The following is a 13357-nucleotide window of genomic DNA, read 5'->3' as shown; positions in this document are numbered from 1 at the left end:
GAGGTTTGATATTGGCCGATAATTGGGCAGCTGACAGGGATCAAGGTCAGGTTTTTTAATCATGGGTTTGATAACTGCTAGTTTAAAGGATTCGGGTACATAGCCAATCGTAAGAGAAGAATTTATTATTTTTAGAAGCGGTTCAATTACTTTAGGTATTATCTGTTTGAATAGACGTGTAGGTAAGGGATCTAGTACGCAAGTTGAGGCTTTTGATGCCAAGATTAATGAAAATAATTCAGTTTCTTCCCATAGTATAGTGGGAAGGTCCCCATAAGGTAGTGGGAAGGTGGTGGGTATGTAGTTTCTCCAGTTTTTGCTATCTTCTTTTAGGGAGGAGAGATGTGTTGATCTCGCAGCACTAAGAGCTTTTCTATACTTCAGGAAGCTCTCCTTCCATGCTAATTTGAACACTACCAATTTTGTTTGACGCCATTTACGTTCCAATTTTCGACTGGTCTGTTTTAATGTGCGAGTGTCATCATTATACCAGGGTGCTAACTTTTTTGTCTCTGACCATTTTCCTTTTAAGAGGAGCTGTATTATCTAATGTATGGCGGAATGTTGACTCTAAGCATTCAGTTGCCTGATCAAGTTCTGCAGGGGCTGACAGTGACCCAGTCAAAGTTGATAACTCTGGGAGATCATTTATAAAGCTCTGTGCAGTAGTTGACGTGAATGTACGTTTAATACAGTAGCGTGGTGAGGTGCATATATTATTACTCATAGTTTGAATGAGATGAGATAATGATCTGAGATAACTTCAGACTGTGGAAGTATGACTATATTTTCTACGTTTATCCCAAATGTTAGTATTAGATCGAGGGTGTGACCACCACTATGGGTCGGTCCTATGACATTCTGATTAATCACTACTAAATCTAAAATGGACACAAACACTGTTTTTAAAGGGTCTTCTGGGTTATCGAAGTGAATATTAAAATTTCCGACAAATAAAGCTTTGTCTAAGGAAATAACCAGGTCTGAGATAAAATCTGCAAATTCAGAAAGAAACTCAGAATATGGCCCCGGGGGCCTGTAAATAATAAGTAATGGAATTAACTGGGTAGACTTATTTTTCGAGGCTACATACATTATATGAGTATGAAGAACTTCAAATGTATTAAATTTATAACCAGGTTTTTGTGCTACACCTTGTTAATCATTATAAATAACCGCAACACCTCCTCCTCTGCCAGTTAGACGAGGCTGGTGTATATAACTGTATCCAGGAGGACTTGCTTCATTTAATGCTATATATTCATTTGGCTTAATCCATGTTTCAGTTAAACAAAGTACATTAAACTCCTGATCAGTAATGAGTTCATTAACCATTCGCGCTTTAGATGTAAGAGATCTAATATTTAATAGCCCCCCTTTAGATCAAACGTGCTGGCAGCAGCTGTACAGTCAGTATGATCTAATCCAAGATGATGCCGCAGACGGCTGCCACGGGACTTTGCTCTCTCGTACTTTCTATGTTTTTGTGTAATTGTTGTGTTAATTATTCTCCGTGCTTCACGGAATGCTGCACTGAGTTTTTTTTTTTTTTGTTTTAATGCCTACACATTCCGGTCCTGATAGGAGCGAAATGTGTGGGTGTTTTTTCCTCTCATCTCTCATTTCTCAGCCTCTCCCTTCCTGACAAGCCTCTCTCCTGCTTTGCTTCTGTGGACTCGTCTTGTCTGAGAGACCCTTCCTGCACTGTTCTCCGAATCGAAATTATGGATTTGATCAACTGGTCACTTCACGCAATTGAACAATCTTCTCGACGAGAAGTCTGGGTTCAGGGGAACCTGCCTGTCCTGCTGGAATGTTTGCAGCTGGATACACCATGGATGCCTGGGAGAAGTGGCGTGTGGTGTGCTTGGCGATTTCTTTCCGTGGAGGACATAGAGGGTATTTACCTATTCGGAACCATGATCACAGGATTTTTCCTGATTGGACTTGGCATTGCCCTGGTGTATCGAGGAAATCAGTTAACGGTGGCAGCTGTTCAAAGCCCCACAAAGCTGCCCGACATGATTGAGGCGGTGGGCAGAGCTGTCGGCACTCAGACTGTGGCTGTTCAGAACTTGAGTCGCAACATTGATGACATCATGGAGAAGTTGATGGCTTTGCAAAGAGAAATGGATCATTTTGGTGGCCAGAATGGACAAGCGGGTTAAGCGAAAAAGGACACGTCTACCCATCTTAAGTCTAAACAAATTCCAATCTTATCTTGGCTCTCCCAGCCAGCACTGCCTTCAAGGCCGTCGCTGTAGAAACGCGATTCTCCCCCTGGAGTTCACTGCAGTGAGACTGTGTGTGTGTGTTTTTTTTTTTTTTTTCCTATACTTTCTTTCTGTCTGTACTATGAAAGCTAAGTCGAACCGGAGTCAAATTCCTCATGTGTGTAACATACCTGCCAATAAAGTGCTTCTGATTCTGATATTGATTAGGCTACTGGAACAAACTCTCTGAATATTTCTACCTTTTTGTTGAGCTTGGGGAACAGACACAGTCTCGATGTCATGGACCCTGAGTGACGACTCTGTGCAGCTAGCAGGCAGTCGGTTTAGCCTGTTCGTCTGCTCCCTGGCCTTGGCTCTGGATTGTCAGAAATTAACTAGGCCTGTTCTGAGACTATGACCTATGCTGCAGGAAATGAGAGCAGCACCTTCCCGAGTGGGATGGATATCGTCTCACCCTAACAGGCCAGCAGTGCCCTCAAAATTAGCCCAATTATCTATAAAGCTCACACTGTTTTCAGAGCACCACCTGGACAGCCAGCAGTTCAGCGGCCATAACCTACTGTCAGCTATATCGCCACGCCGCATTGGGATGGGGCCAGAGCATACTACAGCATCGGACATCGCCTTCGCTAATTTAAACACCTCTACAAAGTTACTCTTAATAACCTCAGACTGACGAAGGCGTATAACATTAGCTCCTGCATGGATAACTATCTTTGAGAACCTGTGCTTGCCTAGGACCCTAAGATTACCTGCTATGTCCGGCACCCTGGCTCCCGGTATACTAAAGCTGCTGGTGCCCCTAAAGGCTGAGCTAATTTCACATGCCGAAGGAGCTATGCAGAATGCAGAGGGCACTACTCTGGTGCTGCTATACCAGCCCAGGAGACAAAGGCAATTTCATGCAGCAGAAAGCTCTCTGAACCAGCAGAAAGCTCTCTGAACCAGCAGAAAGCTCTCTGAACCAGCAGAAAGCTCTCTGAACCAGCAGAAAGCTCTCCGAACCAGCAGAAAGCTCTCCGAATTATTGGAGTCGATCAAGTCATTGCTTGCAGGGAATTGGCCATCACTCGTCTCTGACACACAAGGGACGTTACAGTGCTCTACAAAATGCATACTGTCTGAGAGACCTCAAGGCAATGTTACCAAACTTGCACACATCCCACAAAATTACTAGTGCCAGCACATCTATGCCTGGCATGCCCTGGCTATGCCAAATGCAAAAACATCAACACTGGACAGAAGTTTCCTTCACTGTACAATAAGGATATGGAACAACCTTTCGTTCCTCGGATAGAATGTAAAATGGAGGTCCCATGTATTGGAGAGCAACACCCAATGCATGTTAAAGAACACGGTGCACTTTTCGTAAAGAGTAATATGTAAACTGGCTTATTTTCTTCATAATACTTTTTCATAATCTTGCATTTATACATTTTGGTTTAATAATTCTGAGCAGCAGTGAACCAATTTGATTTGGCCTAGTTGGAAGCACAGATACCTGAATTGGCTATTGTTCGCAAATGAACAATACACACACACACACACACACACACACACACACACAAAAGTCAGAACAGGGCATGAACATTTATGGTTTACCAAAACTAACAGAGGATCCTGCATCAGTTCAGAAATCCCATTGCTGATGGTAGGATGGTTCTCTTCTCTGTAACTAGAGCACTGGAGCTTAATAACAACAGACCACTGGCTAATGAGCACAGTGTCCACAGTGTTTCCACAAGTGTGCAAGACCCAAAACAGTTGGCAGTAATAACTGTGGAAGTGCAGTCATTGCTAGAAAAACAGGCAACAAAAATACACTAGAAGTACACAGACCAGAATGCCTGGCTAAGTTATTTTTAGATATTTTCTGATTCCGAAAAAGAGAGAGCTCCAGATTTGATCCTGATTTGATCACTGTGTGGAGTTTTGCATTTTCATATATCTGCACTGGTTTCCTCCAAGTTCTCATGTATGTGGTAGATGCCAGTAGGTGGTTTGGTTTGTACGGTACATGGTGCCCTTTGATGAACTTGCATCCCATCTAGGGTGTAGTCCTGCTTAAAACCCTGTGTTTCCTGGATAGGCTTCAGATACACCACACCCCTAAACAGGATAATGAAGATTAGTAGTGAAGTACTGAAATCTGGTATGTTGCTTCGTGCTTGTCAGCCATATCAGAAAGGCAGGTGTCACTAGCAGTGTACAAACACCATGAGGCATTGGTCAATCAAACATTCTTTTCATGCAAAGAGAAAAATTATGACCGATAACTCTCAGCAAAAATGGAGAAGCACACGGGGAAAAAAAATCATCAGTGGCAATATGCCAGAAATTAAATTTGTGTGGCTAATGATGCAACATTTTCAAAACCCCATAGGGAGTTCATACAAACTAAAGTGGACCGATGGTGGTGCTTTGCGTCAAGAACCAAGCAGGCTGCTAATCGTAAGTAATTTTGCACAAGGTCAGCTAAACTCAATTAGACGAACCCCTGTCTTAAGCCCTGCCTACAAATTTGCAAATGGGAAGTTCAGCTTATTTGACTACCTACAGAATAATTTATATAGTTACAAATAGACAGAAAACTTACTGTCCAGTATAGTTCACAGACAGGACAGAGATAAATGCTTTAGATCAGGATATGTTGGTGAATACTGGGACAAACCTATGGCTCTATGAATTTCCTCTGCTAGTGCTGCTGTGTACAGTGTGGCTTGAAAGTTTGTGAACCCTTTAGAATTTTCTATATTTCTGCATAAATATGACCTGAAACAACATCAGATTTTCACACAAGTCCTAAAAGTAGATAAAGAGAACCCAGTGAAAAAATGAGACAAAAGTATTATTTGGTCATTTATTTACTGAGGAAAATGATCCAATATTGCATATCTGTGAGTGGCAAAAGTATGTGAACTTTTGCTTTCAGTATCTCGTGTGACCCCCTTGTGCAGCAATAACTATAATTAAATGTTTCCGGTAACTGCTGATCAGTCCTGCACACCGGCTTGGAGGAATTTTAGCCCATTCCTCCGTACAGAACAGCTTCAACTCTGGGATGTTGGTGGGTTTTCTCACATGAACTGTTCGCTTCAGGTTACACAACATTTCAATTGGATTAAGGTCAGGAATTTGACTTGGCCATTCCAAAACAGTAACTCTTATTCTTCTTTAACCATTCTTTGGTAGAATGACTTGTGCGTTTAGGGTCGTTGTCTTGCTGCGTGACCCACCTTCTCTTGAGATTCAGTTCAGTGACAGATGTCCGGATATTTTCCTTTAGAATTCACTGGTATAATTCAGAATTCATTGTTCCATCAATGATGGCAAACCGTCCTGGCCCAGATGCAGCAAAACAGGCCCAAACCATGATACTACCACCACCATGTTTCACAGATGGGATAAGGTTCTTATGCTGGAATGCAGTGTTTTCCTTTCTCCAAACATAATGCTTCTCATTTAATCCGAAAAGTTCTGTTCTATTTTGGTCTCATCTGTCCACAAAACATTTTTCCAATAGCCTTCTGGCTTGTCCACATGATCTTTAGCAAACTGCAGACAAGCAGCAATGTTCTTTTTGGAGAGCAGTGGCTTTCTCCTTGCAATCCTGCCATGCACACCATTGTTGTTCAGTGTTCTCCTGATTGTGGACTCATGAACACTAACATTAGCCAATGTGAGAAAGACCTTCAGTTGCTTAGAAGTTACTCTGGGGTCCTTACCTCACCGACTATTACATGCCTTGCTCTTGGAGTAATCTTTGTTGGTCGACCACTCCTGGGGAGGGTAACACTGGTCTTGAATTTCCTCCATTTGTACACAATCTGTTTGACTGTGGATTGGTGGAGTCCAAACTCTTTAGAGATAGTTTTGTAACCTTTTCCAGCCTGATGAGCATCAACAACACTTTTTTTCTGAGGTCCTCAGAAATCTCCTTTGTTTGTGTCATGATACACTTCCACAAACATGTGTTGTGAAGATCAGACTTTGATAGATCCCTGTTCTTTAAATAAAACAGGGTGCCCACTCGCACCTGATTGTCATCCCATTGATTGAAAACACCTGACTCTAATTTCACCTTCAAATTAACTGCTAATCCTAGAGGTTCACATACTTTTGCCACCTACAGATATGTAATATTGGATCATTTTCCTCAATAAATAAATGACCAAGTATAATATTTTTGTCTCATTTGTTTAATTGGGTTCTCTTTATCTACTCGTAGGACTTGTGTGAAAATCTGATGATGTTTTAGGTCATATTTATGCAGAAATATAGAAAATTCTTAAGGGTTCACAAACTTTCAAGCACCACTGTATGACTACAGCTCATATGACAGACTATGTAAGTAGCATACTGATAACCCCATTCTTTCTGATTATACCATTGTACTGCTTGTTATTATTATTGATTTTCCCTGAGTGCCTGCTACCCTTTAAACAGCTCCTGCAGCATACTGGCATGTGCACAAAGGGTCAGCCACTCTTGTGAATGCACATGCAGCATTAACACACTGATTGTATACATATATGCAGCATGCAGCTCTCTTGCCATACAATGTAATGGAAGATGCAGATATAAAGTGGCTCTTGTTTAAAACAGCTTTTATCCCCTGCTGGGCAAAAGGCCCGACAGGGGATTGTCATGGCAATGTCCGTCTGTCCTGGGAAGGGTACTCACCTTCTGAAATCAACTCCTCTCACAATTTTTGGAGGAATTTCATAAAACTTGGCAGGATTCTTTGTTATATGTTGGTAATACGAATATTGCAATTTTGTTCAATTCAGTTGCGTTTTACCAGAGTTATGGCATAGTTGCCAGCGGGGGATATTGTGCTATCAGAGCACTCTTGTTTTATTGGCCATCATTATGACCAGATGAGTAGGCACATGTTTACTTGCCTGGATGCTGACACCACAAGCTATCAGTAAAACAAGCAATCTCTATCTGTTTTTGTAATTGAGAATGTGCCCTGTGTGCAGTAAGGGCTTTCAAGCACTATGTGGAAGTGAATACCAGCTGGCAGGTCACTGACTAACTGTATGTGCTTTCAGGAGCACCATAAAGAGATTCCATTCCAAGGAAGTGACTATATCATTATTTTGCACTGCAAAAATGATATGTTAGCAAGTGATAGCTAAATAGCACTAGCATTTCCTATTAGAAGAATACAATACACCAATTCTTAGATGATTAAACCTAGTTCTAGATTGCAACCAAATTATTCTAAGATGTCTTATCAAGTAAAAATATCTGTCCATGCAGCAAGATAACTTCACTAGTATTAAGTAATTTTCTCCTCAAATACAGTTTTAAATTTTTTGCAGTGTGAGCCCAGGTCAGAAGGCACCTTTGTCCTTTTAAATGCCATATGACGTGCTATGGCTACCTTCTGGGTGGCACTAAAAAGACCAATACTTGTGGACGTGTATGAATTGGTGCCATGGAGCTCACCATCTGCCTGCATCAGGTTTTACAGATGGAATGTTCCTTTGCTGCAAACCATGTGCTTCTGTGGTCAGTTTGGGTGATCTTCACTCTCAGCAGAACATACTATTAAGAGTGAACAATTCTTAAACTCGGATGTACAGTGTCAGCACCTTGAGTAATTCTCACCTGCAATAGAGAGCAGTATCAGAGTTTGAATGATTGTCTTCAATAGAGAGCAGTAGTGACACTTGAGTGGTTTTCATCCCTAATCACCTAAAGAACAATATTAACACTTCGACACAGTGTCCAGTAGTTCAGAAGGAAACCGTGCACCTGTGTCTCTTGGGTGGACAAGAATGGCCAGAGAATCAGCATAGCATACTGGGGGCCTTTTATAGGCAGTGCATGTTGGCTCTTTTTCATGGTCCTGTGGTGATGCCTTTGCTATTAGCCAGCAACGAAACAAGCAAACAAACAGGAAAACCTAAGTAGTGATTAAGGAAACTTCCATGGTCCTCCATTCAGCTGTAGAACTATGGGTACATACGAAACCTTCTGGGTTTTTTTTTTTTTTTTTCCTTTCTTTTGTGGGTTTGCCCTTGTGTGATCTTTACAGACAGCTGCTTGTTAAGGAGGTGGTCCTAATAGTTCATTTTTTGAACTTGATGTTCCCTTATGATGAATGAAACATTTTTCCCTTCTTTCCAGGTGTGCCTTTCCCAAAAAACTTCATGTCGGTGGCTAAAACTATTCTGAAGCGTTTGTTCAGAGTTTATGCTCATATTTACCACCAGCACTTTGACTCTGTCATGCAGCTACAGGAGGAGGCCCATCTCAACACTTCCTTCAAGCATTTCATCTTCTTTGTGCAGGTGGGGGATTTATAATCAGCCCTTTTTTTTTTTTAATCCTACTTTACTGAACACATCATACTTTGCCGAATACAAACATCTGGCAACTTAGTGTAGATGATGAACCATAAATAATTTGTCTGACAGTAAATTTTTTCATTGTAATCATTTCTTTTTTTCCTCTCTCCTTTTTTTGTTTGCTTGCATATGGACAGGAATTCAACCTGATTGACCGCAGAGAGCTGGTTCCTCTGCAGGAACTTATCGAGAAACTAGGCACCAAGGACAGATAAAAACATGTATTTCTCTTTGTTCAGGGAATGTTAAAGCCACAGTCAGTACATTTTAGGAACAGAGATATATTTTTATAATGTGCTGACTGTAGATTAACAGTGTTGTACACATGACATTTTAGAATGATCTTTTTTGTTTTGATTTTATCAGTCTTTTTTAATTCAGTCTTTTTGAACTATACAAATGTTGGACAAATTATATGGGAGAAAGAACTCAGATAGAAACTGCAGGCAGATTTTTTTTATTAAACTTTTCTTATTGTTTTATATTTGAGCATTTGATCTTTTTATATAATCGAGAAAAACCAATACAACACCCTTTTCAGTTTTGTATTTAAGGTGATTGGAGTGAAAGGCTATTGGTTTCTGTGACTAGCACATCTGTACATTCTTGCTAGGGTCTAACATTAATTTCATGCTAAAAAAGTGTTTATGGACATACTGTAGGTCAGTATTTTTGCTTTGTAATTTAGAATGTAACAGTAATGATACTGTCTACAATCTGGTGATTTTACTAATTTAAAAAATGCTAATGTTTGAGTTCTTTCCTTGGAAAATTATATTTCCTCTAAGGAAAAATGAATGAACAATTGATTATCTACAGTGGTGCTTGAAAGTTTGTGAACCCTTTAGAGTTTTCTATATTTCTGCATAAATATGACCTAAAACATCATCAGATTTTCACATAAGTCCTAAAAGTAGACAAAGAGAACCCAGTTAAACAAATGAGACAAAAATATTATCACATCTCATTATCTGTAGCCGCTTTATCCTTCTACAGGGTCGCAGGCAAGCTGGAGCCTATCCCAGCTGACTACGGGTGAAAGGCGGGGTACACCCTGGACAAGTCGCCAGGTCATCACAGGGCTGACACATAGACACAGACAACCATTCACACTCACATTCACACCTACGGTCAATTTAGAGTCACCAGTTAACCTAACCTGCATGTCTTTGGACTGTGGGGGAAACCGGAGCACCCGGAGGAAACCCACGCGGACACAGGGAGAACATGCAAACTCCGCACAGAAAGGCCCTCGCAGGCCACAGGGCTCGAACCCGGACCTTCTTGCTGTGAGGCGACAGCGCTAACCACTACACCACTGTGCCGCCCCACAAAAATATTATACTTGGTCATTTATTGATTGAGGAAAATGATCCAATATTACATATCTGTGAGTGGCAAAAGTATGTGAACCTTTGCTTTCAGTATCTGGTGTGACCCCCTTGTGCAGCAATAACTGCAACTAAACATTTCCAGTAAATGTTGATCAGTCCTGAATTTTAGCCCATTCCTCCATACAGAACAGCTTCAACTCTGGGATGTTGGTGGGTTTCCTCACATGAACTGCTCGCTTCAGGTCCTTCCACAACATTTCAATTGGATTAAGGTCAGGACTTTGACTTGGCCATTCCAAAACATTAACTTTATTTTTCTTTAACCATTCTTTGGTAGAATGACTTGTGTGCTTAGGGTCGTTGTCTTGCTGCATGACCCACCTTCTCTTGAGATTCAGTTCATAGACAGATGTCCTGACATTTTCCTTTAGAATTCGGTGGTATAATTCAGAATTCATTGTTCTATCAATGACGGCAAGCCATCCTGGCCCAGATGCAGCAAAACAGGCCCAAACCATGATACTACCACCACCATGTTTCACAGATGGGATAAGTTTCTTATGCTGGAATGCAGTGTTTTCCTTTCTCCAAACATAACGCTTCTCATTTAAACCAAAAAGTTCTATTTTGGTCTCATCCATCCACAATACATTTTTCCAAAAGTGGCTTGTCACGTGGCTTGTCCACGTGATCTTTAGCAAACTGCAGATGAGCTATAATGTTCTTTTTGGAGAGCAGTGGCTTTCTCTTTGCAACCCTGCCATGCACACCATTGTTGTTCAGTGCTCTCCTGATGGTGGACTCATGAACATTAACATTAGCCAATGTGAGAGAGGCCTTCAGTTGCTTAGAAGTTACCCTGGGGTCCTTTGTGACCTTGTCGACTATTACACGGCTTGCTCTTGGAGTGATCTTTGTTGGTCGACCGCTCCTGGGGAGGGTAACAATGGTCTTGAATTTCCTCCATTTGTACACAATCTGTCTGACTGTAGATTGGCGGAGTCCAAACTCTTTAGAGATGGTTTTGTAACCTTTTCCAGCCTGATCAGCATCAACAATGCTTTTTCTGAGGTCCTCAGAAATCTCCTTTGTTCATGCCATGATACTCTTCCACAAACGTGTTGTGAAGATCAGACTTTGATAGATCCCTGTTCTTTAAATAAAATAGGGTGCCCACTCACACCTGATTGTCATCCCATTGATTGAAAACACCTGACTCTAATTTCACCTTCAAATGAACTGCTCAATCCTAGAGGTACTTCAGGCACATACTTTTGCCACTCACAGATATGTAATATTGGATAATTTTCCTCAATAAATAAATGACCAAGTACAATATTTTTGTCTCATTTGTTTAACTGGGTTCTCTTTATCTACTTTTAGGACTTGTGTGAAAATCTGATGATGTTTTAGGTCATATTTATGCAGAAATATAGAAAATTCTAAAGGGTTCACAAACTTTCAAGCACCACTGTTTTTCACTGATTGTGCCCCCCTTCGAGAACTGACCGTTTACTTGCTGTCAGTTTTATCCCACTCCTTGACAGGTGCCATTGTATCAAGATAATCAATATTATTCACGTCACCTGGTTTTAATGTTATTGCTGATTGATGTATTGTCACTTGCTAAGACACCATTTTTGCAGAGCATGTCAGAGATCAATTATATTGGCCTTTTAAGTGCAACAAGAAGAGCGGGTAAGAAACCCTCCCAGATAGACCATGAAACTCTGTTAATTAACTTGAGTCTCCTGGACTTCAAAAATCCTGTTTTTTTTCCCCCCCAGTTTAAATTGAAATTAATAAACAAGTTCAAAGTTTGAGCATGTTTATTTGAGTGGCATGAGACATGACTTCCAAAATAGTGTGATGTTTGAATACTGTCTGTGAGCAGAGGTGGAAAAACTGGATTGACAAAGTAAAAGTCCTGCTTAGGTTTTCCTTCTGCCTGTGCTCTCAACACAGGTGATTTCACCAATTAGCTCATCAACCTGGCTTAGGGGATGTGGTAATTAGGATCAGCTGGTTCATTGAATTGGCTGGAGCAAAAATGTGGCAGGGTTTTTACTTTCTGCACCCGGGTTTTTCCACCTCTGTCTGTGAGCACTAAAGCCCTGTCTGAAATCCATCAACTCACAATGCATTGTATAGGGCACCAGACCAAATTAAGACAAAACACATCATCATGCCCTGCCATCATAAAGTTAAATATGCATAGTGAAACCATGAAAATACCATTAAATATCATTTTCTCTATTAAATATGCAGCTAAAAATAGCCTGTTCAGTATTTAATATAGTTCAAAAGTCTATTTAGCTTGCATTTATACCTATACGAGGTTGGCCACTCCAGGGTCCAAGGTTGAAAAAATTAACCCTAAACCAAACATCAAAATCTCCAAAATGCTTTGAAATTCCACCATAATTTAATCACCATTGCCAAATAAATAATATTACGTTATTTTAAGGGGATATGTTATGTAAAACTCACTTTTTCAGTGCTTATGCACATACATTTTGGTATCTGGCACACTGAACAATTCACAAACTCTAAAATAAGACAACCTTGTTAGTTTCTTTTGGAAAAACAAAGTGCATGACAAGATAATGGTATTGACAAACTAAAGGGAGGGTGGACAAGAAGCAATTGATTTTTTAAATGTCTTGATGGTGTTCTTAAAAATCAACTGGTTAAAACCATTTTTAACTTACCATGTCAGCGTTTAGTTTTTTAGTTACCAGGGAAATTTTTAAGAAATTAAGGGAGGATAGTTTTTTTTTTTAAACAATGTGATTTTCAGACTGTCCTCAATTCTTCGGCAGGTTTTACTGGACAATTTTTTTTTTTTCATAATCCCAACTTCACCTCACTCACAACCCCTAGTTGGAGGGGGAAAAGTGTGTGTGTGTGTGTGTGTGTGTGTGTGTGTGTATTTTTTATACACACACACACAGTGTGTATGTATGTAATATATATACACACACAAACATATATATATATGAGCCATTCCACCAAATTGGTGCCATTTCCATCCCTAGAAAATTGTATGTATAAATGCACATAAAAATGTACTTTAAAATACATTCCCTTATTACGCAGAATGTCCTGCACATTGATCTGATTTCAAATTTAAGATATATAATTGTAAGGATTAATAAAAACTACCTAAAACACTGAAAAATAGCATGTGTTACCTGTCCCAGCACTCTAACTTTATACTTAACTATGAAATATTATGATTAAAATCCTTCAGAAACAGTATTTCTTTTGCACTGTTGTGTGACTCCATATCCTATCAGTGGTTTAAATATATTTTTCTCAGAATAAATCCACAATATCTTAGTTAAAATACACATTTTAGTCGTGTCCGTGGGTTTTCACTCAGTCCTGTTACCCAAAAATATTACCCCATCTGACAAATTTGGAA

The 13357-nt window shown here is 40.1% G+C and overlaps 1 protein-coding gene across 2 annotated transcripts in view; it reads left to right on the top strand.

Moving 5' to 3' along the window:
- Positions 1-9454, top strand: part of mob1a (MOB kinase activator 1A) — a 67159-nt gene extending 57705 nt beyond the window's left edge. The window contains exons 6-7 of one of the 2 annotated variants that reach the window (XM_060906850.1): positions 8376-8539; positions 8734-9454. In XM_060906850.1, coding sequence (XP_060762833.1) covers positions 8376-8539; positions 8734-8811 — 242 coding nt within the window. In that variant the 3' untranslated portion in view covers positions 8812-9454. The remainder of the gene's footprint in view (positions 1-8375; positions 8540-8733) is intronic. The other variant, XM_060906851.1, reaches the window with a different exon arrangement.
- Positions 9455-13357: the final 3903 nt, after the last annotated feature.

Source organism: Neoarius graeffei, chromosome 24 (genome assembly GCF_027579695.1).
Source record: "Neoarius graeffei isolate fNeoGra1 chromosome 24, fNeoGra1.pri, whole genome shotgun sequence".
Classification (NCBI taxonomy): domain Eukaryota; kingdom Metazoa; phylum Chordata; class Actinopteri; order Siluriformes; family Ariidae; genus Neoarius; species Neoarius graeffei.
This window is presented reverse-complemented; position numbering and strand designations above follow the sequence as displayed.